This window comes from Phyllostomus hastatus, unplaced genomic scaffold (genome assembly GCF_019186645.2).
Source record: "Phyllostomus hastatus isolate PE091 unplaced genomic scaffold, TTU_PhHast_1.1 phas_scaffold_55, whole genome shotgun sequence".
NCBI lineage: Eukaryota > Metazoa > Chordata > Mammalia > Chiroptera > Phyllostomidae > Phyllostomus > Phyllostomus hastatus.
In genome coordinates, this window is record NW_025334035.1 from 1,481,845 (window position 1) to 1,508,029 (window position 26,185).

Below are 26,185 nucleotides of genomic sequence, written 5' to 3' on the forward strand. Positions count from 1 at the left end.
GAACTCCAGGCTCAGGCTGGGGGTGAATCTCATCGCCTCACGGAGCTCGGTCTTTCCTACACTTGGCTGCTGCTGTGGCTGTCTCCGGGGTCACTGTCAGAGATGCTTCTTCAGGAGTCTGAGTCCCCAGGGAGCCCTTCTGAGCTGGCCACAGGCGGGAAGTGCCGGGAAGGAGGCCTTCCCCCGGGCCATCCGCGGTGGCCTTGGTGGGGGAACGTCCTAGGATCCTCCCTCCTTTGTGGCTGCCAGGTAGTCCCAGCTTTCATCTTGCAGTTGCTTGTGCTTTCTGTTTGGATCAGAGTGGAGAAAGTCTGGGGAGCTATTGTGTGGAGGGGGCTGGGTAGAGGGCAAAGGAGAGAAAGAGCCAGGTGGACCTGGAGACCTGGGTCCCTCCCACTGACTTGCTGTGCAGCCTCAGCTCCTGCCTGTCGCCCACCCCTGTCTGGCTTGTACTTGCAGTCCCTTCTAGCTGCTCTGGTTTTCCCGTGCTACCTCTTTGTCTCCTGCTTTCCTCGGTCTGCATGTCTTTCTGTCCAGCTCTGATGCTGCTCCACAGCACAGTGAACATTTATAGAGCATTTCTTCTAGCATACTGCTGCAGTGCTGAGCGCTGCCACAGTGCTGGGTGCTGCCACGGTGCTGAGCGCGGGCATTGGAGGAACTCAGCACCTGCTTCTTGAACCTCACTCCTGTTCCTATGTCCAAAGCAAATGGTACCATTTTCCACAAAGTCAAACTGGAAATGTGGGGTTGTACTAGACTTCTCCATCTCCATCACCTTCCAGAATCAGATCAGACCCCTGAGAGTATCCACTGTACCTCCTACTGATATCAGCGCCTCCACCACTCTCTGTCTCTGTCCCTCCTCCAGTTGAGGCCACTGTCTTCTCTCTCCCAGATGGGTTGAATGCTGGCCTCTCTGCCTCCAGTGTCTTCCACTCCAGTCCTTCCTCAGAGTGTTGGAGAGACCTTCACAGGAGTCAGATTTGTCCTCGTGGTCTCCAGCTGCCGCCCTGCGATTGCTCTCCAGTCAAGGATGAGCCTGACCCACCTGTTCCCTAGTCCACCGCCTCTCCCCCTTGCTGTCCACACCGGCTTCCAGAAGGAGCATGGAGACTCTATGCACCATTTTCTCATCAGCTAGTTGGGAAGCTTGAGCATTCCGTCTATTCCTGTGGAGGGGACCCATGCAGCCCCCTTTGTGGCACATTGTAGGAAGGACTTGGGGTTCCAGGATGATTCCTTGGGACCCAGCACGGTGGGCCTCGCCCTCTCTGTTCCATTCACTGCTGCCCTGGTGGGAAACTGGGCCCTCCCCTCCCAGCTCACTCCTGCGCATCTCCCAGGAGGCTGAGGGCGGAGCCGTTGCTCAGTGGTGCAGTAGCTCTCCTTCCTCGGCCCCCCAGGCCCATCTCCAGGGAAGAGCATGACTCTCCCGGGAGGCACGTGGCTGCCTCACTCTCCTCTTCCTGTCACAGCAGCACTATGGTGTAGAGGCCCCTCTGACCTCCACAGTGACCTGGGAGCTGGGAAGGGCTGCAGCCATCACAAGCATGTTATGAGGAGAAAAGGAAGACTCGGAGTAAGCAACCTCCTGGGGAAGGTGCTCCCGGTCTCTTCACTCTTCCATCTCCAGACCCTGGTCCCATGCTGGTCTGAGCTGCCATTTTCCTGCAGTTTCTCCTTTCCTTGGCCACCCAGGTGCCTGGGGAGGTGCCCCTTTGTCCCCTGAGTCATGCAGGTGCCCAGCTCCACTCCACCCTCAAACACCCTAGGGTCCAGGATGTGTACAGGAAAGTAAGAACTGAAGGGGCTTCTCCTGTCTCACCCCCACCTGGTGGGGGAGCTTGCAGGAGAGGGGGACTTACTTTGGGCCGGCCCAGACAGTGTGGAGTGTGTGACCTGACACAGGGAATGCACCCTCGTGCCTGCCAAATGGCTTTCCCAGGGCCAGTGCCTGACTTGGGGGCAGGTGGGGTAGGGTGGAGACAGCACGTGGCTGCCCCAAGTGTGGGAAAGGTTGGCCCATGGCCAAGGCTACTCATTAGAGTGGGGTGTTCAGTGGGACTCTGAACTCTTGTCCCCAGACCAAGACCCGACAATGGTGTGGACTGAGTCCTGATGGTCCCAGACTGAGCCTGGATCTCCATCCCCACCGAGTGGCTCCCCTAGCCACCAGTGGGACCCTGATTTGTCCCAGGCTGTGTCCTGACTCCAGTCCCTGGCCCTGGACTGAGCTCTGCTGCTTGACCAAATTAACTTTTAGACGACCATGTGTGGTTGTTCCCAAGGGAAACAGAGAAGATGGAGGTGCTCAGCATCATCTACCCCGCTGTGGGGATGTGATTCGACCCCTGGCCCACTGCCTTCGGTCAATGACCAGGGCTTGTGGGTGTCCAGCCACCAGCAGGCTTCCTTTCTGCACACCCTCAGCCCTGTGCCTCCCTAGCTGCCCCCACAGGGGCAGTGCATGAAGCCCCTTGCCCACAGCTGGTCTCCCCACTCCTCTGCCTGGTAACTGGTGTCTTTTCCTGGCCTGTGTGGGCAGCTTGCTGAGCACAGCTGCAGACGAGCTATATTTAGCTGGCTTTAATGAGCTCAGGATGGCAGACGTCCGCCTTGGGAGCACTTTTCTTGCGTGTGTGTGTGCGTATGTCTATGCTTGGCTCAGCCCATTCTAGTGTGTGTGTGCGTGTGTGCCTGTGCATTTGTGTATGTGCGTTGGCGTGTATGTCAATGCCTCTTGGTGCATGCATGTATGTGAAGGTACATGTGTGTCTATGTGAGTCTACCTGTGCAGTGCCTGTGCTCTGCTGGGGACATGTACAGTTTCTGATGCTCACAGGGGTGCAGAATGGAAACACATTATTTGTTCATTTATCCATTTGTTTGAAAAGTGTTTAATGAGTATCTTTTATATGCCAGCACCTTGACAGGCTCTGGGAATAAAATGCAGCTCAAAGAGCTGCGGCCTTCAGCAGTCAGCTCCCTGGCGACCCGGCAGGGAGGGAGCCTCACACTCCCAGGTTCTCCTTGGGGTGCCTCCCCCACGCCAAGCCCAGCCCAAAGCAGGGGAGTCTCTACCGCACGCCCTCACCAGGCTGAGAGGTGCAAGAGGGTCTGGAGAGGCAAATGGAGATCGTCCTGCACAATCCACTGCTCACCCATGAAGGACCTTTCCTTCATTTTTCTAGACTCCAATTTATAATTTCTCTATGGTTACCCATGCAGCTGTGTGGGTAGAACTCCCCACCTGTGATCCCAGAGGCTTCTCAGGGCCCCCGGGTTCTTCCCCAGCACCTGCAGGGGGTGAGTGTGTACGCTGGTACAGGGGTGTGGCCTCGTGAGCACCGAGCATCTGGGCCCCAGCCTGGTGGTCCCTTCTGCCCTGGTTTGCAGCTCTGGGGACAGAGGGTGGCCAGCCGAAGTTGTCCATCCTCCTGGAGTTGCGAGGGCGCCCCAAGTTGGGAGGGTGCCCGGCACTGGTCTCTGTCTTCCTCTCAGTCTGGGGTGGAGCTAGGGATTTCTTTTCAGCTTGAGAGAACCCCTATTTCCTCAAATCTTTTTCTTCTGGGAATAAAGGTGCTTTTGGAAACAAAGACCAGCGAGCTATGCCCCAAACCTCCCCAGAGGCCAAGAATCCAGAGCCAGGAGGAAATGGAAATTGATACCTCAGGGAAAAAAATCACCCTGCTACATGTGCATTGAAAAAGTTCTGAATTTTAATCTGTCGTTTGGGTAGGTGACACACGTGCATGGCATAAAACACTAAAGGAACAAAGGGTGACAGGTATGCCCTCTCCTCCCGTCCTCCAGCTCCCCCTGCCGCTCTCCCTGGAAGGAAAGGTTATGACGAGCTTCTTATAGACCATTCCAGAAATAGTCTCAGCATACGTGAACATCTCCATAAATATTCATTTGTCTGTATTTTTATATATACCCCACACAGATGGGAGCATACGGTGCATTCCACCTTGCTTTCGTCAGATGAAAAATATGGGGATTGTCTTGCTGTCTCAGTGCACTTAGAGGCTCATGCCTCTGCAATGGTGTCAAGTCTCGCTGCCGCGCAGTGTGTCCCAGCGGTCCCCCGTGGGCGAGCACATGGGCCTGCTTTGCGTCTTTTGTCTGTATTATCAGTATGGGGTGACCATGGTTAGCACGGTACATGTGTCGTTATGCACGTGGACTTGGACTTGCTGTGTCACGGGCAGTTGGTATTCTGAATGGCATCGTCAACTTGCCCTCCCCGGAGGTTGGACTTGTTCTCACTCTCACCCGCAATGAATGAGGAGGGTTGTTTTCTCACACCCTGGGCAGCGTGGGTTTGATCATCGCTAGTCTGAGAAGTGAAAAAAAGGTGTTTTAGAGTAATTTCCGTGAGCATTCCTCTAGTCAAGGGTTCCAAGATTGAGTACATCTTTCTGTATGTTTAAGAGCCATTCCCAGCCCTTCTTCTGGAGCCCACATTCATTTTGAGGGGGTTACCAGGGTGAGAGGGAACGTGTGGGTTGGAGCAGATTATTGCATTTCTTCGTTTTTGCTCCAGCTTCTAAGCAGAGCCAGGGTGGGCTTGACAGGGGTCCCCTAGGGGGCAGGCCAAGAGGTCTGAGCAGGTTCATGTTCCTAATAACAGCCTCTCTCCCTCTGTCCTTCCTACCACTCTGCAGGGCAGGCGGTTGTGTGGGAGCATTCGAAAGAGTGCTGAGAGCACCCTTGTCTAATACCTCATCTTTGTGGGCAATGCTGCGGGAGGATGAAAGAGCCCTGGCCTAGTGATCTGGTTCAAATCCCTCTTCCTTGCCTACATATAGAAATAAATCACTTAACCTCCCCAAGCCTCAGTTTTCTCATCTGTAAAATGGGGAGAGCACTCTGGCCTCTCAGGACGAATGTGAAGATTGCTGGAGACACTGGATGATGATTAGAAACTCAAGACGGGTCTTCGGAGGGCTGCCTTTATTACAGAAGAGTCACCAGGACAGGAGGAGCCAAGCCCTCGTGGCGTCCCAGTGCAGCGAGGGAGGGCATTTTCCTGCAGCTGAATCAAATCTCTGGACCCTTCAGTGGGCCTGATGGGAGGTGGCGCCTTTCCTGATCTGAGCTGGAGTCTGGGGGAATTCACTCCCTGGAGCTCTCCTGTTGCTCGCCGGGGGTGGCTGGCAGGTTTTCAAGAGGCAGGATCCAGGACTCAAACCCTGGCAAGGGTCAGGCCTTAGTCTGGACTAGTGTCTCTACAGAGGGCTCATTGACTCACTGGGGTTTTGGCCTCTTAGCAGGGTGAGTCCAGGCTGACCTGACTGGATGCTGACACTGAAAGGGTTAAGGAGCCAGAGGAGGGGCCTCAGCCTCTAGATCCCCAAGCCCGGTTGGAAATTCCTGCCTTAGCCTCCCTGCTGAGTGGCAACTTACATAACTTGCTTGTATAACCTGGTGAAGGAGCACTCCCTGTCTTCTCCAGGCCAGCATGGGTCATTTTTAAGCTGTTGTAAACATCTCCTAGGTTGTGCTAAAACTTGGGACTTTCCAGAAACCACCTCACACCCATTTATCCTGGCTGTGCTCTCTGCTCCTGTGGCCCAAGCAAAGCTCTGCAGGGATCTGCAGGCAGCTACCATGGCCCCTGGAGCCTGCTTTTCTCCAGGCTGGGCCCCCTTCCACACCTTCCTGCCTCATTACTGGTCTCCACACGCACCCTCGAAGTGGTCTGGGATGCAGCGCAGAGCAGGAATGTCCCCTCCGTATTCCAAACAAAAGTCTCTAGTGCACGCAGCCTTAGAGGCTGAGAGGTACCTCTGGCAGCCCTATTACCTTGGTTTAGGCTATCAGCAGCCTTTGGTCACGTGACCTATGTGTTTGTCACGTGACTTGACCTTGATCATGTGACCTGAGGCACCTCCTGAGGATCCTTGAGGTCATGTGCTGTATCTGAGTCATCTTGGTATTTTCAGCCCTGACACTAATTTGGGCAATAATCAATAGAGTAGGAATTGGCAAGTGATAATTGAGATTTTTTTTTTGCAGGATGATAAGTTACTCAGTGTGTTTCACGTGTATTTGTTCCTCACACAAGCCTTTCTCTTCCTTTTCACATTCCCTCATTAGCCTGTCAGTTCGAGAGGGCAGGAAACATTTTACTTGTAGTGTTAACATGCATTAAAGTATAGGTTTTGGCTTGTTTAAAAATGTTCTTATCATCACTGTGACATATGCTTGTGTTGTGTACTCAGTAGATACATTCATAAAGAGTTTTAAACTCTGTATGACTGCGGGCTTACTGGAGAAAATTTGGAAAACAGAGACAAGTAGAAAGGTAAAAAAAATATCTCTCATGGTCCTACCATTTAGAGAAAACTACTCAGTGAATGTTTGGTGTGTTTCCTTCAAGTACACAGGCCCAGCCCCCCACCTCTCCACCTAGCTTGCTGGTTTTCGCCAGGGTGGCCCACCGTGGAGAAGGGTGGTGAACAAGGTGACGGCGTTTCAGTTGTATCTGGCGGGGACTGCTCAGGGGTGGGGTGGGTGGAGTGGGAAAGTGGGGCTCTGGGCCCCCAACCTGCTTCAGCCAGAGGCGGTCCACTTTCATCCGACTTGCAGATTGGGCTCCTAAAGAACATTTCACAGGCTCAAAGATTTTCCTGTTTTTAAAAAGTTTTAAAACAGTCAGCCGAGGGCCTGTCCTTCCCCTACTTCAGGCCATGCTACCCACATCCCGCTGGCGATCATTAACCCGCACCCCCAAGCTGCTGTGAGGGCTGTGGGTCCCCTCCTAGTCTGTCATTTTGCTGGTGTCTGCCTCCTCCACAGGTGCCCTGAGCCCTTGGCGCTACCTCAGGTTCCCAGGCCAGTGACCCTACTCAACATGCACTGAAGTGGGGCTGGCTAGGTACGCTGCAGGTGAAACTATCAGAGCTCACTCCTTTCTTTGCCAAGGGCTCCCCAAACCTGTGTTTGTTAATTTGCAACAGGACTTGCATGGACATTGATGCCAGGCTCCCTGGTTGGAACTAACTGCTTTGAAATCCAGGTACCTTTGCCACCTGAAGTTTCCCGGATCATCCTTCTTTCTCCACAGCCCTCAGAGCGACTTGCAGGTCTGTGCAGGCCCTAGGGATGGTGCTGCTGGGCACGGATGCCGGAACTCACCCAGGGCACGGTCTCTTCCTGCCTGGATCCGAGAATCTCCGACTGCCCGACTCAAAGAGGGAATGTAGGCCAAGCCCTTACTCTGCGGTGGTGTGGAGAGGCCGTCCAAGGTCCCCTCTGCCTAGGGTCTTCATTCCCCACCATGGCCCACCTCCTCCAGTGTGTGTGCCCCTCTCTGTATGGGTTTACATGGGGCTCTGAGACCCCTGCTCACTGCTGAGTGAGGCTCTAGGTCTTCCCAGATCTTCCCAGATCTGTCTCTCACTTCCCACCTCACAGCAACACAGCAGAGCTGTTGGGTTCAAGCACAACACGTGCGTCTGCACCAGGCCTGTGCTTCCACCTGCTCCCAGAGGATCGGACACTGCTGTCGGTCCGGCTCAGGACATGCCCCATGGCCTCGAGCTGGGCCCAGCTCTGCCCGGTTGACCCTGGGGGCGACGAATGGAGGTGGGGGGCACTGCAGGGGCTGGTAGAGTGGAGGGTGACACAGAGTGGTCAGTTTCAGCTAGGGGTTACCCCCGCATCCACACCCCTCCCGGGTCCTGGCCACAGCTGGCAACACAGAATGGAGACCGCCACTGAGTGGGGTGACTCCGCTGAGAGTGTGTGGGCGATGACCTTGGCTTTTGTCTCCAGAGCAGTGTGGCACATCAGTAATTAGGAGGGATGATCACGATTTCTGCCTTTCCAAGGTGGTGATTAAGCAAAAATAGCCTCCATTCTTCAGCTGCCAGGAGGAGCCATGGCGTGCTGGGTGGGCCACCCGTGTCCGTGCCGGGACTGGCAGGGGCGCTGGAAGCAGGCACTGTGGTAGTTGGCCTGCCTCAAAGGCTGTCACAAAACATTGTCACAAAAACAGCTGTGGGCTGCCATCCCGTATCTGGGCGCGGCAGGGACCGGCCTGAATAGGGTCATGCGGGCAGAAATGAACAGGAAGTGGGCCTGGCATGTGGCTCCCCGCCAACCAGGGCCCTTGCTGGCCGATCCTGTCACCAGAGGCTCCCGGGGAGCCTCTAGCTGCGGAGCCACCAAGTGCAGGCCACGCCTCTCCAGAATTCCCAGAGGTTCCCCGATATGGTTTCCCTGGGGACTTCTAAGAGACGTGCTTCCCAAGGATGAGGCTCCCCTGAACCCCTTCTCCTGGGGCATTGGCCGCAGAGAGCTGTCTCACGGTCTGTGAGCCCTGGATCTTCATGTGCAGTAAATTTCCATCAAAACACCACACAAAGCCCCAACAGCCGATACACCCTGCTCCCAGGGGGCCCACAGTCTGATGGGGAAATAGACAAGTCACCTCCCAGCAGTAAGCCAGGCCCTGCCCAGCATGCTGTGGCATAACCGTCTCTGCTGAAGTAGATCTGAGAAGGCTTTCCAGAGGTGGTGACAACAGAGCAGGGTTTTGAAGGACAGGTGAGAATTTGCCGGTCTGCAAGGGGAGGAAGGGCTTAGCAGGCCGAAGGCTCAGGACGAGCAGGGGCACGGAGCAGTGGAGGAGTTGTGTCTCGTGGATGAGTCAGAGTCCGTAGCCTCAGTCGTTGGGGTGGTGACGTCTGGTGCTTGGGAGAGCAGGGCCCTCGTGGGCATGGTGCCGGCAGGGGCCCCCTAGGCTGCCTCTCTGCTTGTCTATGGAGGGTCCTGCTAAGACCAGAGAGTACCTCTCAGTGGGGCAACTTGGTCCTCTTAGTTACTCTCTAGGGGCCAGAATCTGGATCTGGCAGACTAGGGCTCCCCTCTTCCCTTTCCCAAAGCAAAACATCTCTGGCTTTTGTTCACTGAAAGGAAGCAAGGCTCCACCCCAAACAGCACAGGAGGCCAGACCCTTCCCTCTGCTAGGGAAGGGGTGAAGGGTGCTAAGGACACCCTGCCAGTCTCCCATCCCCACCGAGCCAGGAGCTGCTTCAGCATCACTTGCGGCCAGGACACAGCCCTTGTTCCCTGATTTGATGCCCAGAGCATCAAGCAGGCCCCTGGGAAATTGGCCGCAGGTGGATCAAGGATGTGGGGGCTCCTTGGTCTGTGTAATCAGAGAGGGTGCAGGACACGGCCCCCACCTAACAGAGGGCTTGGTGCCCGGGAGATGGTGAGACCTGCATGTCTTCCCTTGGACTTATTTATAGCCTTGCTGTGGTAATCTGTAGCAATCACAGTATTTAATCCTGTAATCATGCTGTGAACAGGCTCCCTGGTGCAAGCAAGCAGGCACCCAGCCCAGAGAGGCCGGGAGACTGCCAGGGCTGAGGGAGGACTTAGGGACAGGGCCGGAGAGTGTGGAGGCGGCAATGTCCCTACTGGCCTTGGGTCAAATATTATCATCTGTGGACCTGTGCCCCTCAGTGCACCCTGGATGATGATGATGAGGACATGAGGAGGAGGTGGAGGGTGAAGATAATACTTATATAGTGTTTACTAGGTTCCAGGTCCCATTCTAAGCCCTCCCTATATATGAACTAATTTATTCTCATCACCATTCCAAGCAGTAGCTGCTGTTGTTATCCCTGTATTCCAGATGAGGAAACAAAGCTGCAGGTCACACAGCTGATAAGAGCCATGATTTGAACTCAGGCATTCTGGCTCCAAAGTCCATGGTTCCCACTGGGTCCCTCCCAGCCCCAGAAGTCAGGGGCCTCCCCAGCTCCAGGTCCACAGACATGGCCCTGCAAGCTCTGGGTTCTCCTGGCCCACCAGCCCGGCAGCAGCACGCAAAAAGCCATGTCCGGCTTCCCTCCTGCTCCCTCACCTTCCTGCTTGTCACCTGGTCTCCATGGGAGACCTGAACTTCAGTCTACTGGATGTCATTTATCAATCTGTCCTCCTGTTTCTTCTGTAGAATGGGGGTTTTTGTGTCCAGCTCCCCGGGAAGCTGTGGAGGTTGGGTGGATAAGGGAGCACTTTGTCAAGCATTGTCTTCTGCTGAGTGTGGGGCACTCTTACCTGGTCCACGTGCCAGCTCACCAGTCTTCTCATCTGTGTTGCCTGGGCCTAGTGACTTAGGTTGTGTGGGCCTCAGTTTACTCATCTGTAAAATGAGGCTAGTAATAAGAGGACCAAAACTCAGAGGCTACTTGTGGAGACCAGATGAGATGACACCTGTGCAGCACACAGTGCCTGGAACATGTGTGTTCAGTAAAACGGAGCCATCTACTGTCATTTATTTGGATCCTGCCCTGAGGGCAGGGCCCAGGCCTCTTCTACCCATGTCCAGGGCAAGGCCTACAGGATGTCAGAAGCAAGGCAGCGAGTCTGGGCTGCTGGAAGGAGCACTGGGAAGTGCTGGGCAGAGTCAGGCCTCAGAACAAGTTTTCCCTCTTCCTCCTCCAAGCCGGAGTCCTCCATCACTTAGGAAATGATTTCCTGTCTGTGTGGGAAGTAGCTCCGAGCTCATAAAGCAGTTGTCCTTAGACCAGGGCTGTGTCTGTGAGGACAGACGGTTTCAGAGATGCACTCCCCTGCCCAGGAAAGCTTCTCATTTGGAATTCCTTGCAGATGCACCCTCCCCTGGGGCCAGCAGTGGCAGGGGCCTGTTGACTCAGGCACCTGTTGGCCAGGGCTCCCACCCACACCTACTGCAGGGTTGCCTGCAATGCCCCTTGGGAGAACCTTCCCCAAATGGGCTTCCCAGCAGGGTGTAGTGAGCTCCTGGTGGGGCAGGTGTGAAGTGAGAAGGAAAGGGCCATCCTTGCCTGGAACCGGCTGCTTTAGGAGATGAGTTCCCTGTCACTGCAGGCAAACAAGTGTTTTGCAGTGTAGCTCTGAGGTTCAGCCACACAGAGAAAGTGGTATCCTTCTCAGGGGCAAAGAGGAGAGAAGGCAAGATCAGCTGGATAGAAGGAAGGGTTCCTCACTTTCTCATGGTGGCAGCATCATTGGGTAGGCAGTGGGGGGCCGTTGGGTGTCTTTGGGGTCTTTCTCTACCCAAGAGTCCAAAGCCAACTTGCATCACCTGGTCCGAGTTTAAGTCCTGAGCTGTTGCCTGACCTAGGTCCCCAGCTGCTGCTGGGGCTGCCAGGTCCCAGAGAGGGAGCCCCTGGCCATAGGTCGTCAGTGGTGGGAGAAGACTCACCATCATTATGGACCAGATATTAGACCAGGGGTCAACAAGCTTTTCTTTAAAGGGCCAGATAGTAAATATTTTAGGCTTTGTGGGCTATAAAAAGTCTCTGTGATGCATAAGCAGCCACAGATAATGCGTAAACGAATGGGCATGGCTGTGTTCCAATAAAACTTTATTTACAGAAATGGGCAGTGGGCCAGATCTGGTCCATGATTGTAGTGTCTGTGTTGAAAGAATGTGAGCTCAGGGAGGGTTGGATGCCAAGAAGCACTTCCTGGAGGTGGAGGCGGCGAGCCCAGGCAGCTGAGAGAAGCAAGAAGAGCATTTCTGGCAGCCGGCTGGCTTCGCCCCAGGGCTCGAGGGCGATGAGTTATGAGGAGTGTGGTCCAAACGCCAGCGGTACCTCTGAGGCTCACCTTCCTCTGAATGGGGTGCCCATGATTCAAGGCTTTGCTGTCTCTCTGATGTCTCTCAAACATATTGAGTGATTTTTTAAAAATCTGGCAGCTGTAGTTTGTTGGATGCTTAGCCCAAATTTCTGCCCATTACTGGAGGTGGAAGCGTTCCGACGACCCTTGTACTGTGGTCGTTGTGGAAGGGAAGCAGGACCGGTCCTTTCTAGGATGCCCCTGCTGACCACCGGGACAGCATCCCTGGTGGCCTCATCCTGCACGCCTTCTTACTTGAGGCGGAGAAAGGGTTGCACGTTGTGTTGAGTCTGGAGGCGAGGGCCCGGCAGGGTGCCTCCGTAGCTCTGGACGCTGTCGTTTTGTGGGCCGTGCTTCGCGCCAGCAGAGTCCCCCTCTGTTCCCACCACAGGAGAGCTGTACCGGGTTTCCTTGAGAAGACAGAAGTTCCCAGCCCAGGGCAGCATCGAGATCCACGAGGACAATGAGGTAAGCCGGCTGTCTGGGGTCATCTGGGCCCCTGCTGTGCTCAGGGTTTTAGGAAGAGCCCTAGGTGGACAGGCTGTCTAGTTTCCATCCAGCTGCTCATTTGACTTGCTATGTGACCCTGGGCAGCATCCTGTCCTGCTCTGGGCTTCTGGCTCCCATAGGAACAAGAAGGACCCCTTGGGACCCCTCCTACTGGGACATTGAGGGGCTTCCCTCCTGGCAACCTGTGCCCCTCACTCTAAATGCACAGGAGGACCCATCCCATGGGGGGCTGGAGAGGTCCCCGACTTGGAGCTGAGACAGGCCGGGCACGGTGCCTGCTTCTCTGGCCACAGCACGTGTGTGTGCGAGTGGGTGTGTGCGTGTGCACGCATGTGTGCATGTGATTCATTGTACTGCCCCTCCCCCACCCTATCTCCTTGCTGCCTGTGTCTCTCTGTCCCCACTGTGTCCCTTTCAGGAAGTCGGCCCACAGCGCTCCTGCAAGACGCACGTCCTGCTGCTGGTGCTGCACGGAGGGAACATCCTGGACACAGGCTCGGGGGACCCATCCTGCAAGGCGGCCGACATCCACACCTTCAGCTCCGTGCTGGAGAAGGTCACGCGTGCCCACTTCCCTGCGGCCCTGGGCCACATCCTCATCAAGTTTGTCCCCTGTCCTGCCATCTGCTCTGAGGCTTTCTCGCTGGTCTCCAAGTGAGTCCCTTTCTGCCTGTTGGGACTGGATGGCACTGGTGGTCGGAGGAGGAAGCAGAGGGGCTGTCCCTGCCATGTGGGTACCTGCTGGGCAGGGGGGTACCTGCCCGGACTCTCTGACCATGAGTGTCACTAGCGGGAAGTGGTTAGCAAGACGTCATTAGCACTGTGCCCTGAGTCCTCCCCAGCCTGGGACCAGGCGGTGCCCAGCCCCTGTTGCAGCTCAGATCCACTTCCAGGGCTCAGCGGGCCCTGGTCTTGTTGGCCCAAGTGAGGGGGCTGAGGCCCTGAGAGGTGAGATAGTGCAGTTTTCTGCAGGGTTGCCCAGCGACGGGAGCCGGGGGTCACACCCAGGCTGCCTCACTCCCAGGCCATGTAATTATGGCCCAGGAGGCAAGTGTGCTCCCGTGGAGGTGGCTCAGGGTGCCGAGGACACTCAGGAAGAGGGCCAGGAGGCTTCCCGGAGGAGTGACTCAGTGTGTGCTGTGAAAGCAGCATAGTAAGGTTAAGTGTGTGGTCAGCCTGGATCTGAGTTCTGGCCGTGCACCCTGGGGGCAGCTGTTCAGTCTCTCCCTTTCTGTTTCCTCATCCGTATAGTGGGGATGCTCAGGTCCTCAGGAGGATAACCGCCTCCTAGAGGGTTTTTTTTTTGTTTCTTTTTTTTTTTTTGAGGATTCTGGGTGCTGGCCTATGGGAAGCACCTGGCACGGCGTGGGGCACAGGGAAAGCACATGGTGGGGATCCGCTGTGACACCGCATTGTGCTCCCAGGGGAGAAGGAGCCCTCTCCACTGGGGGACGGGGCTGGGGAGGGAAGCGTTCCTGACTCCCCGCAGAGAACCTGGATGGCAGGGGGAAGGCAGCATGCTCACCAGGTCCAGGTTCTCCATCCAAACCTGCCCTGGTCCCCGTGGGGGGTTAACAGGGAGACCAGGGGCCCCACCAGTACCTGGGGGCCCATGGGAGACCCCACCCACTGCTCCAGGATCAGGGGGCTCTGTGCTCCCCAGGTTCCCAACCTCTTGAAATAGCTGGGAGCTGGAGGTGGATGCCAGGAGCCAGGGGGAGCCCTGGCTGCTCACAGGTAACATGGGCGTAGACCGTGGGGACTGGAAGCCTGGAATTTTCTGCAGTGAGGGAGGAAAGGGAGGCCAGAGACACCCCTGTCCTGCCCCTCACTCTCTTTCATGTCAACGTTGCCAGAATCTTGAGGCTTCGAAGAGAGGAGCCCTTACCCAGGTAGTTCTTGGGGCAGGGTGGACGGAGCATCCCAGGGGTGGCCCTGAACAGGGCTCGGCAGTGCTGCGGGGGGCAGGAGGCCCGTTCCTAGCTTTCTGCTTGGTGGGAGAGCTCAAGTGGAGGGCCTGCCAGGCCTCACTTACTTTTCTAGTCTATGAAAGGAAGGGCTGCCTCTGCCCAGGGAGCAGAGACCTGCCTGTGGTTTATCTGTGCCCCAGACCACAGGCAGGACAGATTTCAATCAGATTTGGAAGCAAGGAAGGAGATTAGTCAGTAGGTCCCCAGCCTGGCTAAGGGCCCAAATGCTGGTGGGATTCTTGTTAAACCATAGGGCTGCAGGCCTCACCGCTAGGGTGTCTGAATTGGGCAGGGCAGTCTATGGCCGTACCACCCTGAACACCCCATTTCGTCTGAACTGGGCAGGGCCGGCAGAGCCCTGGAATCTGCTTCGTAACCGATCGATCTGCCTCGTGTGTCTGCCCCGCAGCAGGATTTGGGGAACTGAGCTGGTGGCGGCTCCAGTCCCTTCACACTCCAACAGTCGGAGTTAATTGGGCTCATTCATAATCTATCTCAGGATCCCCCTAGCCCCTCGCCCCCAGGGACATCTGACCACCCCCCACCCCGCCACCACTGCCCCAGCTGGGGCACCCAGTCCAGGCCTGATCTCCAGGAAGATGGATGGCCTGACCACTGAAGGGGACAGCGAGGGGACAGCGAGGGGACAGTGGGAAGGGGCGTACTTCTCCCCCAGGCAGAGCCTTGCCAGGCCATCCATCAACCCTAATCACTGCTGGGAGGGAGCTTTTTCTCAGCTAATTAAAACCTCTTGGCGGCAATCGAGGCCTGTTTCCTCTAATTTGTGTTCTTTGGAGATGAGGAATGGCTGCTGGGCCCGCCTTGCACACCATGAGGTCTCTGTTACCTGCCCAGGGCCCCTGAGCCCTGTCACCTGAACTTAGGCTATGGGGAAAGGGCAGGCTCTGGGTAGAGGTTGGGCAGTCTGTCTCCCTGTGGTCCCTCCTGGCCAGCAGGGTCTGATGCCCCAGGGGGCAGAGGCAGGACAGGTAAGGTGGGGAAAGGGGCAGGCACCTGGGAGCTGGGCCCTGGTGGGTCTGAACCCCCAGTGGGGAGGCAGGGACGTGAGGGTGGGGGGCGAGTGCAGGGGCTGGACAATCTACTGGTGGTGGGAATGCGACAGCCAGACTCTCCTGCCCTTTCCCGAGTCACAGATCTTCCCGCAAATCCCCTGGAGGCTCTAGGTCCTTGTCCCAGGAAGGCGGACACGATACCAAGCCTACAGCTACACGCACACCCCAGACTGTGACATGCCTGGCACACCCTCTCTCCTCCTTTCCGCTTTCCCCAGAGCCTTCCTCAAGGCCTAGTTCAAACCCCACCTCCTCTAGGAAGTCCGTTATGAGTCCACATCCCCTCCCCAGTCCACACCAGGGCTTCTCCCACAGTCAGGTGTTCTTCGGTGCCATGCAGAGCAGGGCAGGAGAGCACCGCTGTCACAAGGCACCCCAGAGCCTGCACTGTGGGCCAGTGGGAGGTGGACACAGGAGAGTCAGCACTGGCTTGACTCGCCCCCCACCCCCACCCCACTCCTGCCCCAGCACCTGTGCTTGGTTTCCTGCCTGGGTCCTCGGGAAGGGCCCGGAGTGGACAGCCCAGCTCCTGGCCAGTACACGCTCCCTTCTGCCCAGCCCGAAGCCCCAAACCCACCGCTGCGCTGACCCCAGCGGGGCTCACCTTGGTCCCCTGTCTGCAGCCTGAACCCCTACAGCCACGATGAGGGCTGTCTCAGCAACAGCCAGGACCACGTCCCTCTGGCCGCGCTGCCCCTGCTGGCCATCTCCTCCCCACAGTACCAGGATGCGGTTGTCACCGTCATCGAGCGAGCCAACCAGGCCTATGCAGAGTTCCTCAAGTCCCCTGATGGCATTGGCTTCAGTGGGCAGGTAGGACAGCCTGCCCCCTCCACCTCGTCTTGGCCCCACCTGGAGAGGGGCTTGGGTCTGCCCAAAGGATCTAGAACAGGCTGTTCAGGACCCACAGTTTTGGAGGCCCAAGGAGGCTGTGGAGAAGATCTTTGGGTGTGTCCTCATTTTACAGATAGGAAAATGGAGGTCAATATCTCCATTCTGACTGTGAGCCCATGCTGATCCCTGGCCCTAGTCTGACCCCTGACCCCAGCCTGGCTCCTGTCCTCAGGTTGACCCTGGCCCTAGTCTGACCCCTGACCTTAGTGTGATTCCTATCCTCAAGCTGACTCTAGCCCAGTCTGACCCCTGACTCTAGCCTAGTCCTGTCCTTAGGCTGGCCCTGGCCCCAGAGTAAGTCCCCTGCCCCCTGGGCGGGCTCTCTCAGGCCTCCCTGGGACAGGTTCCTTGTTCTCTAGGTGACCTGTGCTCTGGATGGGTGTGGGGGTGAGGGGTCAGCAGAGGCCAGGCCCGTAGTCCCAGCTGTGCCTTCTCCAGGTGTGTCTCATCGGGGACTGTGTGGGGGGCCTCCTGGCCTTTGATGCCATCTGCTACAGTGCGGGGCCCTCAGGCGACAGCCCAGGCAGCAGCAGCCGGAAGGGGAGCATCAGCAGCACTCAGGTGCGGCCAGAGGAGGGTGGGAATGGTGGAGGGGTCCGTCCTTGGGAGCAGGGGCCTCTCGGAGGGCGGTTAGTGTTAACCGTTAATGTTGGCACCGTGAAATCCAGGTTGCAAAGTGTTGTATCACAATCTTACACGAGTAGCAAGAGATTACTGCCACAGGTGAGGAAAGTGAGGCCCAGAGTGGGCTAATTTGGGGTTGGGTCCCCAGACAGCTGCCCAGGGCCCCACTAAAGTCGCCGATCGCTAGGGATGCAGGAGACAGCCCTGCAACTAACCTCGCACTGCGACTGTGTTGTGGCTGTCATGCTTCTTTTGGAAGAGGTGTCACCTCTCACATCTAGAAGAAAGGGTCACTTGTGCCTGGGGGAGGAGGCAGGGCCCAGAGTCTCCAGTGACTGCAGTGCCGCCCTGCTCTCTCCTCGGCCCCAAAGGACAGCCCAGTTGTGGGGGAGGAGGAGTGCAGTCTGGCCGGCAGCAAGCGGCTCAGCAAGAGCAACATTGATGTGTCCACCGTGTTGGAGGACGAGGAGCCCAAGGGGCCGTTGCCACGGAAACAGAGCGATTCCTCTACCTATGACTGCGAGGCCATCACCCAGCATCACGCCTTCCTATCAAGGTAACCACTCCCTGTGCCCCACCTTCCTTCCAGCACAGCGTCTAGAGCAGAGAGCACCTTGGCTTAGAGTCACGTGGGTGGCTTAGGACCAGCCCTGTGTCCGTGTCCTTCCATTGTGGCCCCTAGGCAAGTGCTGAGACCGAGGCCACGCCCCATGGCCGCTGGGCTGAGACCCAGGACCCTGCACTCTGTCTCTGCTCGCCCAACTTTCAGAGAGAGGGGACAGTCAGTCTCGCATCCCTGAGCCTCAGCTTCATCTGCAAAATGGTAAATGCTGCCCAGCCTACTTCACTGCTGGTTTTGAGAACCTAGTGAAGGAATAGATACAGGGTAAGCGTGTCTGTGAGCTGCTCCAGGAATGTGTTCCTACTATTTCTCCGAGGAGGCAATGCAGGCGAGCCAAGTCAGGGCCCTTCCTGGGGCCACACAGCCAGAGCTGGGGCCACACACACACACTTTTACTCGAAGCCCAGGCGGGGCCCTCCACGGAATGTCCACTCTTCAGCCTCCTAGAGGAGACATGCTCACTGACATGAGCTAGCTAAATTATCAGCACATTTGCCCAGGGTGCACAGGGGCATTGGGCCTAGACCAGGACCGGAAGGGGCACCTCTGCTTCCGTTCTTCCCCGTTCTGTCCCCTCCTTTCTCACCCCGGAGGTGAGCGCCATGAGGTCAGTTCTGCATGTGGAAAATAGACCATCAGTATATGTATTTTTACATGGTTTGCATTTAGTTTTGCTTTAAAAAAACCCTTATATGGTGATCATTTCCCCATATAATTAAAAATACTTGGTAGATATTCTTAACAATATTTTGTCGAGTAAATGGAGAACATTTGGACACTTTGGCTGTTTCCCGTTCTTCAGAACTATAAATAGCACTCTGGTGGCCGTCTCCATGCACAGACACGCACGCATGTGCCAGGGCTGTTTTGTTTGCATGGATTTCCGGAGGAGGAATCATTAGGTCAAGGGCTCTGCTTTGTTAGATCTCTGGCTACGGGAAGCCCCTCTGACAGAGTGTTCTTTTGAAAATCGGTCACATTTCAAGTCTGGGGTGCAAGGTGAGATCTCCACATTGCTGGTTCGTCCTTGAAAAACCCTTTAAGAAAGCCCCAGATTCGGGGACTGACAAGAAGTTGGAGGCTTTCAGTGGCGGGTCCAACACAGCCAGCTTTCCCTCTGGTGAAGGGACAGATGGCTGTTTCTTTGGCAATTAAATAGTTGGCGTGTGTTTGGGGACCAGGCTGTACATGAAGTATGTATTGTTCAACACCAGAGTCATCACCCTCATGGGAAGATGCTCACACTGCAAGGGGCAGAGGGGGTGGGATTCAAGACCCTCGCTCACACACCGTTTCGATGGTGATTTCTACTGTTCCCTTTCTGCTCCAACTGGAGTGTGTTAGTTGGATTTGCTTTTAGTTGATTCATAAATTGTGCAGTCCTGCCCTGGCTGGTGTGGCTCAGTGGGTTGGGTGACAGCCTGCAAACCAAAAGGTTGCCAGTTCCCTTCCCAGTCAGGGCACATGCCTGGGTGGTGGACCAGGTCCCTGGTTGGGGGCATGTGAGAGGCAATTGCTCCATGTGTCTCTCACACATTGATGTTTCTCTCCCTCTTTCTGCTTCCCTCCCCCTCTCTCTAAAAATAAAGAAATAAAATCTTTTTAAAAATCATGTAATCCTACTGGATTGTCTTAAATTCAGATGCCAGCTGGAAGGTCAGGGAGGTCCCCAGCTTTTCTGCCCATCCTGGGTGGCCCATTCCCGGCCTGTGGCTGAACATCAGCTTGAACTCTCTGGGGTGACGGGTGCCTGGGATGCGAATGACCGGAGCTCGTGTCTCGTCATTCTCTCTCTAAGCTCTGCTTCATCTGGAGGCTGGTGGGGAGGGGAGACGGAGCTGTTCGCATCTGTGCCTGCGGGTGGCCCGGAACATCAGTTACAACGAAAGGCCTAATCCTGGCAAGACTGACATCGCCCAGCTGGTCTGTGTACTGGCCAGCTGGGCTTCTGTGGTAGATAGTGCAGGAATCCCCAGTGCGGCCATCACAAACCCGGCACGATGGGGCAGGCCTGACAGTGTGGAGGACGCTTGGGTGTTCTCGGGTTCTCAGCCGGTTTTAGCAAATTAAGCTTTACTGACCACAGGTAGTTGTTTAAGTATCACCTGTGGCCGCTTGCGTGCTACACAGCAGACTTAAGTAGATGTGATGGACCTCAAAGTCTAAAATATTTACCTCCCGGTCCTTTATGGAAAACGTTGGCTGCCGACCCCTGCCTTAGCCAAACGTTGGCCAGGCCTTGGTGGCTGGTGCTGAGATGGTTGCCAACTTGTGTGATGGTGTCTGGTGATGGACTCTGACTCTGGCCCTGCCCAGAGAGGGAGGGCTGGGCTCTCCGCACCCAGACTTGAGGCTCCCTGCTAGGTGAATACTTCACATCCGTGGTCCTTCCCTAACACACCCCCGTGTCCTCCCTGCTCCCGCAGCATCCACTCCAGCATGCTGAAGGACGAGGCCGAGCCCCCTGCGGCAGGGGCGCCCCAGCTCCCTGAGGTCAGCCTGGGCCGCTTGGACTTCGACGTGTCTGACTTCTTCCTCTTTGGCTCGCCCCTCGGCCTGGTCCTGGCCATGAGGAGGACGGTGCTGCCCGGGCTGGACGGTGGGTGCGGCTGGGCCTGGGGTCTAAGGAGCCTTGTGTCCTAGGCCTCTTCATGAGCACCTCAAATCAGGGGGAGTGGGGGAGGGGGCAGGTGCGGGGAGGGTCCCAGAGTTGGGGTAGGTGGACAGAGAGAAGAAGCAGGGGGAGGGAGAGGAGGAAGAATGGGGTAGTTCCCCCAGATGGAACGGACCTGAGGTAGCCTCGGGTGGATTTCACCGTGCACGTCACGTGTCCCCGGATGGTTTGTGGCCCTCTTCTCCAGCTGCCATGTTCTATGGGAAGAGGAACTATCAATATTTACCCTGTTGTACCCACCCCTGTGTCCCCAGTGTCCAGGCAGGCTCACGGCAGGCGCATTGCAGCCCGGCCCACCTTAGTGACCCCGCACACAGCCAGGCCTGCGCCGTGCCTCTGCCTGGGCAGTGCCCGCAGCCCTGAGTGCCATCCTCCATCCTCTAAAATGCACATGGAGGCGATTTGCATCAGCAGGCTGTTAAGCAATGATTCTGAGGATGCAAGAGTCTGAAGGCACCTTGGAGATGAGCAGGCCAGGGCTTCTCGAACTTGTACCGCAGTTTACCTGCGGCTTACAATACAGAACAGAGAAACAGGGAGGGCCTCTGCTTGAAGTAGGGAGAGGAGGCAAAACCTCGCTGCTGCCCTCATGTCACTAGGGAGCCCTAGGTCCCCCTGGATGCTGGACAGTCCAGTCCCCAGACGCAGAGGAACAGGGAGACGCACTGGTGAGGAGGAGGCCTCAGTGGAGACACCTGCTGGTCTGTGAGAGAAGTGTACTGCCGACTCAGGCAATCCGAGGCCTCTACCTTGGGCCTAGGAATTGTGTGGGGGCTGGAGGAAGGGGCAGCTGATCCTGACGGAAAGACCTGCAGTAGGCTTCAGAGATCAGATAGCAACTAAGTGAAAGCTGGAAGAATGTATAGGAGTTTGAGCAGTGGAGAGAGTGGAAGAAGGGCCCGATAGAAGGAGGGGCAGTTTGAGCAAAGGCACAGGGAAGGGAACACAGTGAGACGGTGAGGGAGTGTCGAGGGTCGCCATGGCGGCAGAGCTGGGTGCCTACAGCTGCACTCTCACATGGGGCAGGGTGGCAAGGCCGGGAATGCCGAACTGAATCTGATGGCTTCGATCCTGTTGGTAGCAGGGAGCCATGGCATTTCTTGAGCAGAGGAGTAGGCCACTTGGAACTGCACTCGGGGAAGCCTTCTAAGGCGAAAGGAGCAGGTACCAGCAAGGGGCTTCCCCTATGTATTCTCCCAGGAATCCAGGTGCGTCCTGCCTGCAGCCAGGTCTACAGCTTCTTCCACTGCGCAGACCCCTCCGCCTCACGGCTTGAGCCACTACTGGAGCCCAAGTTCCATCTGGTGCCTCCTGTCAGCGTGCCCCGCTACCAGAGGTTCCCATTGGGCGATGGACAGTCCCTCCTCCTTGGTAGGCTCCCAGGGATGAGAGCTCATGCTGAGCTGGAGTCTGGGTCCCAGCCAGGTGGCACTGCAGGACCACCATCTCTGGTCTAGCCTTTCCAAGCTGTTAGCTGATGGGCTGGCTAGACCCAACTGAACAGGGACTGTGTGCTCTTGAGGGCTAGAGCAGGCAAACAGCTCACTCACCTGCTTTCCGAGCAGCACACCTGTGTGAGCACCTGCTCTGTAGGGGGCATCTTGGGGCTCAGAGACCTAGGCTCTGACCCCAATAAGCTCCTGGCTAACCTCTTGGCCAGCATAATACTCGAGCTGTCGGACCTGATTGAGAGCCAAGGGGTTCCGCTGAGTGCTATTGCCCAGTGGCTAGCCTGGACTCTGGAGGTGCCAGAGCAGGGAGTATCTCATCCTGGTGGGCTTCAAGGAAGAGGGGGCTTTTGACCAAAGCATTTGGACAGGTGTGAAGAGCTAGAGGGTGGGGGTTGGGGAAGATCTTCTAGGTGGAGGGAACAGCAGAAGCAAGAGCAGGTGGGTTTGGGGGATGGCCAGTGGCCTCCGTGGCTCAAGTGGGGTGAGCTGGGCATAAACTGGGGTGAGGTAAGGGCAGGCCTCTAACAGATAGTCAGGGCTTGGAGGTGAAAGCCTTGGCTCCATACCCCAGAGCCCGTTCAGAGGTTTGGGGCCAGATTGTTGGCAGGGGTGGGGTGGGGGATGTTGCTCATTCAGTATTAAAAACCAGCCCCAGCACATTGCAATGAAAACCTAATTTCCAAAGTCCTGCTTTGTCAGAAGCTTCCACAGATAGAAGAGGCTTTAAAGCCTCCCTACCCCATCCTAAAATGGGCCCCTCTTTGCTCAGGGCACTCCTCTGCTCCCAGAGAGCATCCTGGCTCCCATGGGGAGTCCCCATTCGCTTCTGGGCTCAGCCACAGTCCTTTGTGGTACAGGAGGGAAGTTCGATACAAGAGCACATGGTTAGGGGCCACCCCATGGCCTCAGCTGGGCCTTGAGGACACCCTCCCAGAGGCCCCTCTGCAGCTGTATTAGGGGTAGGAGTGATGGTGGGGACCCAGATTTGTGCCTGCATAACCCACAACATAGAGGACGTGAATCCCAACAATGCACTGTGGTGGGTTCCAGGGGTGGGGTGAGAAGGGGAGGTTGCCTGTTGGGCAGGTGAGTGAGCAGGGCCAGGGGCGGGCCGTCTCTGAGTGCCCAGCCTCCTGCCCAGCATGGGGCTGGCACAGCATGGGTTGGGGGGAGAGGGATGGCTCCATTGGAGGCGTGCTATTCAGTCCTGACCATGAGATTCCCCTTCCAGCTGATGCCCTGCACACCCACAGCTCCCTCTTCCTGGAGGGCAGCTCCCAGGAAAGCCCTCGGATTGTGGACGCCCCTGCCTCACCCCCTCAGGCCCCGAGGTCCCAGCGCCCGGGGCGGAGGATGAGCCAGGGCAGCTCCCACAGTGATAGTTCGGAGTCCTCGGACAGCCTGGCCCCTGCTGGAGCCTCCCGCAGTGAGTGAGAGTCTTCTGGGGCCTTCCTTGGGACCCTCCTTTGGGTGGCTACTGGTCCACTGCCAGAGCTGCTGAGTGGAAATCCAGATTGAACTCTGACCTCAGAGTGAACTTTGACCTCTGACTGAGGACTGAGCCATGACCTCTCCAGGCATAAACCGAGCTCTGACCTCAGCCAGAGCCCTGGTCCCAATATTCAGGTTTCCCACTGGGAACCCTGGCTGACCAGCTGCTCTGGGGTGAGACTGTGGGTGCCTCCGTGGGTCTCCATTCCCAGGGACCAGTTGACAGCACATGTCCTAGAGGAGGGGTGGGCAGGAGGTGGGAAGGGAAGCAACTTAGGTCCCAGAGCTCATTTTGACCTGGGTGCTCAAACTCGTGCACCGAGCGGGACACCCACCACTGTGTCTGCACGAGAGGGTCCCGCACTGCCCCTTGGGTACAGGCCCCAGGCCAGCTGCTCTGTCCTCACCTCCCTCTCGGCCTCGCAGTCACGGCCAGGTGGTGGGGCACCAAGCGCATCGACTATGCCCTGTACTGCCCTGAGGTCCTCACAGCCTTCCCCACCGTGGCGCTGCCCCACCTCTTCCACGCCAGCTACTGGGAGTCCACGGATGTGGTGGCCTTCATCCTGAGACAGGTACTCTGCCCCTTCTTGGGCTCCGCCTGCAGGGCCCCTCTGCAGGGCCCCGTCCTTCTGTGTCTGGAGGAGAGTCTTGCTCTGCAGGTCACGTTGGCCATTGGGAAGTCATGGGAGCCCTCCACCAAGTGTGTGTGTTGGGGGTGGGCTGGCACAGTCAGACAATGGGTTTTATAAAGAGCACTGGCTTCCAGCTAATGGCCTGGTACTTTCTAGAACATTAAATAGAAACTACCTAGGAGAATGTACCCATGTTTCAACTTGGAGACTGGAGTAATAAATGCCTGCTCCCCTGTGAGCCTCACTGTCCTCTGCTGTGAAAGAGGGGCCAGTGCCCGAGGCAGAGCCCGGGGGAAGAGGTGGAGAGGCGGAGAGGTGGTGCGGTGTGGGTCATGTGCAGCCTCCATGGACAAGGTCAGGAGTTTGATGTTATGCTGGGTCCAATCAGAAGCTGTTGCAGGATTTTGAGCAAGGAACAGATATCAGCTTTCATGGATTTTTACAAGGAAGGCCCACTGCCATTTGGGGGAGAGACATGAAGGCAAGCATAGAAGCCCAAGTTCAAGATGGTGGCATGCGCTGTCGTGCTGGCAGTGGAGGTCTGAGGAGCTGGAGCGGAGCGAGATTTGTGTGGTGGTGACAGGACTCACTGGTGTCTGAGCTGCAAGGGAGAGGGGGGGCCAGCGGGTCCAGTTACACTTGAATATTTGTGGCAGTGCCATTCCTCAGGGTGGGGGAGAGCAGGGCTGGGGTGGGCATAGACCCAGGAAGGTGAGACGCCTGCTAGGTGTTGAGAAGGAAGGTGAGTAGAAACGCTGGAGCTTAGGGGAGACTCCAGGCTTACAGATAAGAAAGTGGGGTTGTCAGTGCTTGGATCACATTTAAAGCCAGCGATGGGCACGATGCTCTGGGTTTGACACCAGTTCCAAGGCGTGGTCTCTCCCCCACACCGTGCAGTGCAGCACCCCCAGCCAGGTGTCATCCAGTTCAACTCCAATCCCACAGGGTAGCGGTCCAGACCCACAAGTGGGCCCCCATCCCCTCAGGTGGAAACTGCAAGTCCAGGCTGTCAGCCTGGGCTTCTGACTAATCAGAGGTTCCGAGGCACCCCCACCTTGGGCTTGATAAATTTGCTAGAACTCTGTGAGCTGCTCTAGCAAATCAGGAGAATAAGGAGAAACATTTTCCTTGTTAGATTACTGGTTTATTATAAAAGGGTGCAGCTCAGGAACAGCCAGATGGAAGAGAGGCCTAGGGCGAGGTGTGGGGAAATGCCGACCTCTCTAGGGATTCTTCTCTTCCCAAATCTCATGTGCTCACCAGGCCAGAAGCTCTGTGAACCCCCTTTTTGGAGGGTTATTTTTGAGACTTTATTATGTAAGCACGATTGATAAAATCACTGGCCACGGGCGGTGGGTGCAACCTTCAGCTGCTCTCCCCTCTCTGGAGGTTAGTGGTTGGGACTGAAAGTTCAAACCCTCTCTTCACCTGGTTGGGTCCCTTGGCAACCAGCCCCCCAAAATTACCTCACTAACATACCAGGAGACACTTCTGTTGCTCTAATCACTTAGGAAATTACAAGGGTTTTAGGAGCTCTGTGCCATAAATGGGGAAAAAACCCCCAAATATGTATTTCTTATGATGACCCTAACACCACACCTAATGCGGGAATTCCCATGAGATGGGGAAGATCAAGGGTGAGCCCTGCAGCTTCACAGGGAGAGAGGAGAAGCGACAGAGGGCGACGTCAGTCCCCCAAAGTCGGGGAAGAGCGAGGGAGAGGGGGATGGGAGTTGACCTTTGAGCTGGGTGGGGTGGAGTCGTGGGCGGGGCTTTGGCAAGAATGGCTTCAGTGGGGCCATGGGGACAAAAGCCCGACTGGAGTGGGAAGTCGGGGAGAGGCAGGAAGGGAGGGGGCTACAGCTAAGGGAGACCAGAGAGGGGTAGTGGTCACTGGAGAGGCACCACGGGTCCTAGGGACGGTTTTCTTTTTTAAGGTGAGCACGATCACTGCGTATTTTTATGCAAAAGAGAATGGTCCGGTGGCAAGGGACTAACCTGTCCCTTTGAGGGAGAGGGTGTGCTGCAGGAGCGAGGATCTGGAGTGGGCGGGAACTGGGGTCAGGGCTTCAGCTGGCCTTAGGTGGGGTCACCTCAGGTCTTGGGAGGGAAGGCGGAGAATGGGTACTGACTCAGGTAGCTGTTACATCTGGGTGCCCAGGCCAGAGAGCGTTTGTGGGACTGTGCTCTGGCCCTGGCTGTCAGGACACGCGGGCAGGGACATGGGTCCTGGGGCCTCTCCAGCCCCCTGGGATGTGGGGAGGCTCAGAGGAGGGCCTTCTGGTCACAGGAAGGTGGGCCCGACACCCTGGGAAGGAGGGGGAGGGGCTGAGGTGGCCTGACCTGGAGCCCTGCCCCCCTTGGTCAGGTGATGCGCTACGAGAGCGCGAACGTCCAGGAGAGCGCTGGCTTGGATCACGCCGCGCTGAGCCCCGCGAACCCCCGAGAGAAGTGGCTTCGTAAGAGGACCCAGGTCAAGCTGCGGGTATGTGCTGGCCGGAGTCACCCACTGGTTGTGAGTGGGCTCGGGGAGATGGGGCTGCCCCTGGGGCTGGCGCATCTGCACGGCAGGCGAGGCCTTGGGTTTGCCGCTCAGAGCGGAGTGTCTTGCAT

The 26,185-nt window shown here is 56.8% G+C and overlaps 1 protein-coding gene across 1 annotated transcript in view; it reads left to right on the top strand.

The window, feature by feature from the left end:
• PITPNM3 (PITPNM family member 3) overlaps positions 1-26,185 on the top strand; it is an 85,432-nt gene that overhangs the window by 43,744 nt on the left and 15,503 nt on the right. The window contains exons 5-14 of the mRNA XM_045824442.1: positions 12,020-12,096; positions 12,557-12,792; positions 15,805-15,994; positions 16,514-16,636; positions 17,071-17,255; positions 19,748-19,920; positions 21,196-21,366; positions 22,678-22,872; positions 23,364-23,512; positions 25,941-26,057. Coding sequence (XP_045680398.1) covers positions 12,020-12,096; positions 12,557-12,792; positions 15,805-15,994; positions 16,514-16,636; positions 17,071-17,255; positions 19,748-19,920; positions 21,196-21,366; positions 22,678-22,872; positions 23,364-23,512; positions 25,941-26,057 — 1,616 coding nt within the window. The remainder of the gene's footprint in view (positions 1-12,019; positions 12,097-12,556; positions 12,793-15,804; positions 15,995-16,513; positions 16,637-17,070; positions 17,256-19,747; positions 19,921-21,195; positions 21,367-22,677; positions 22,873-23,363; positions 23,513-25,940; positions 26,058-26,185) is intronic.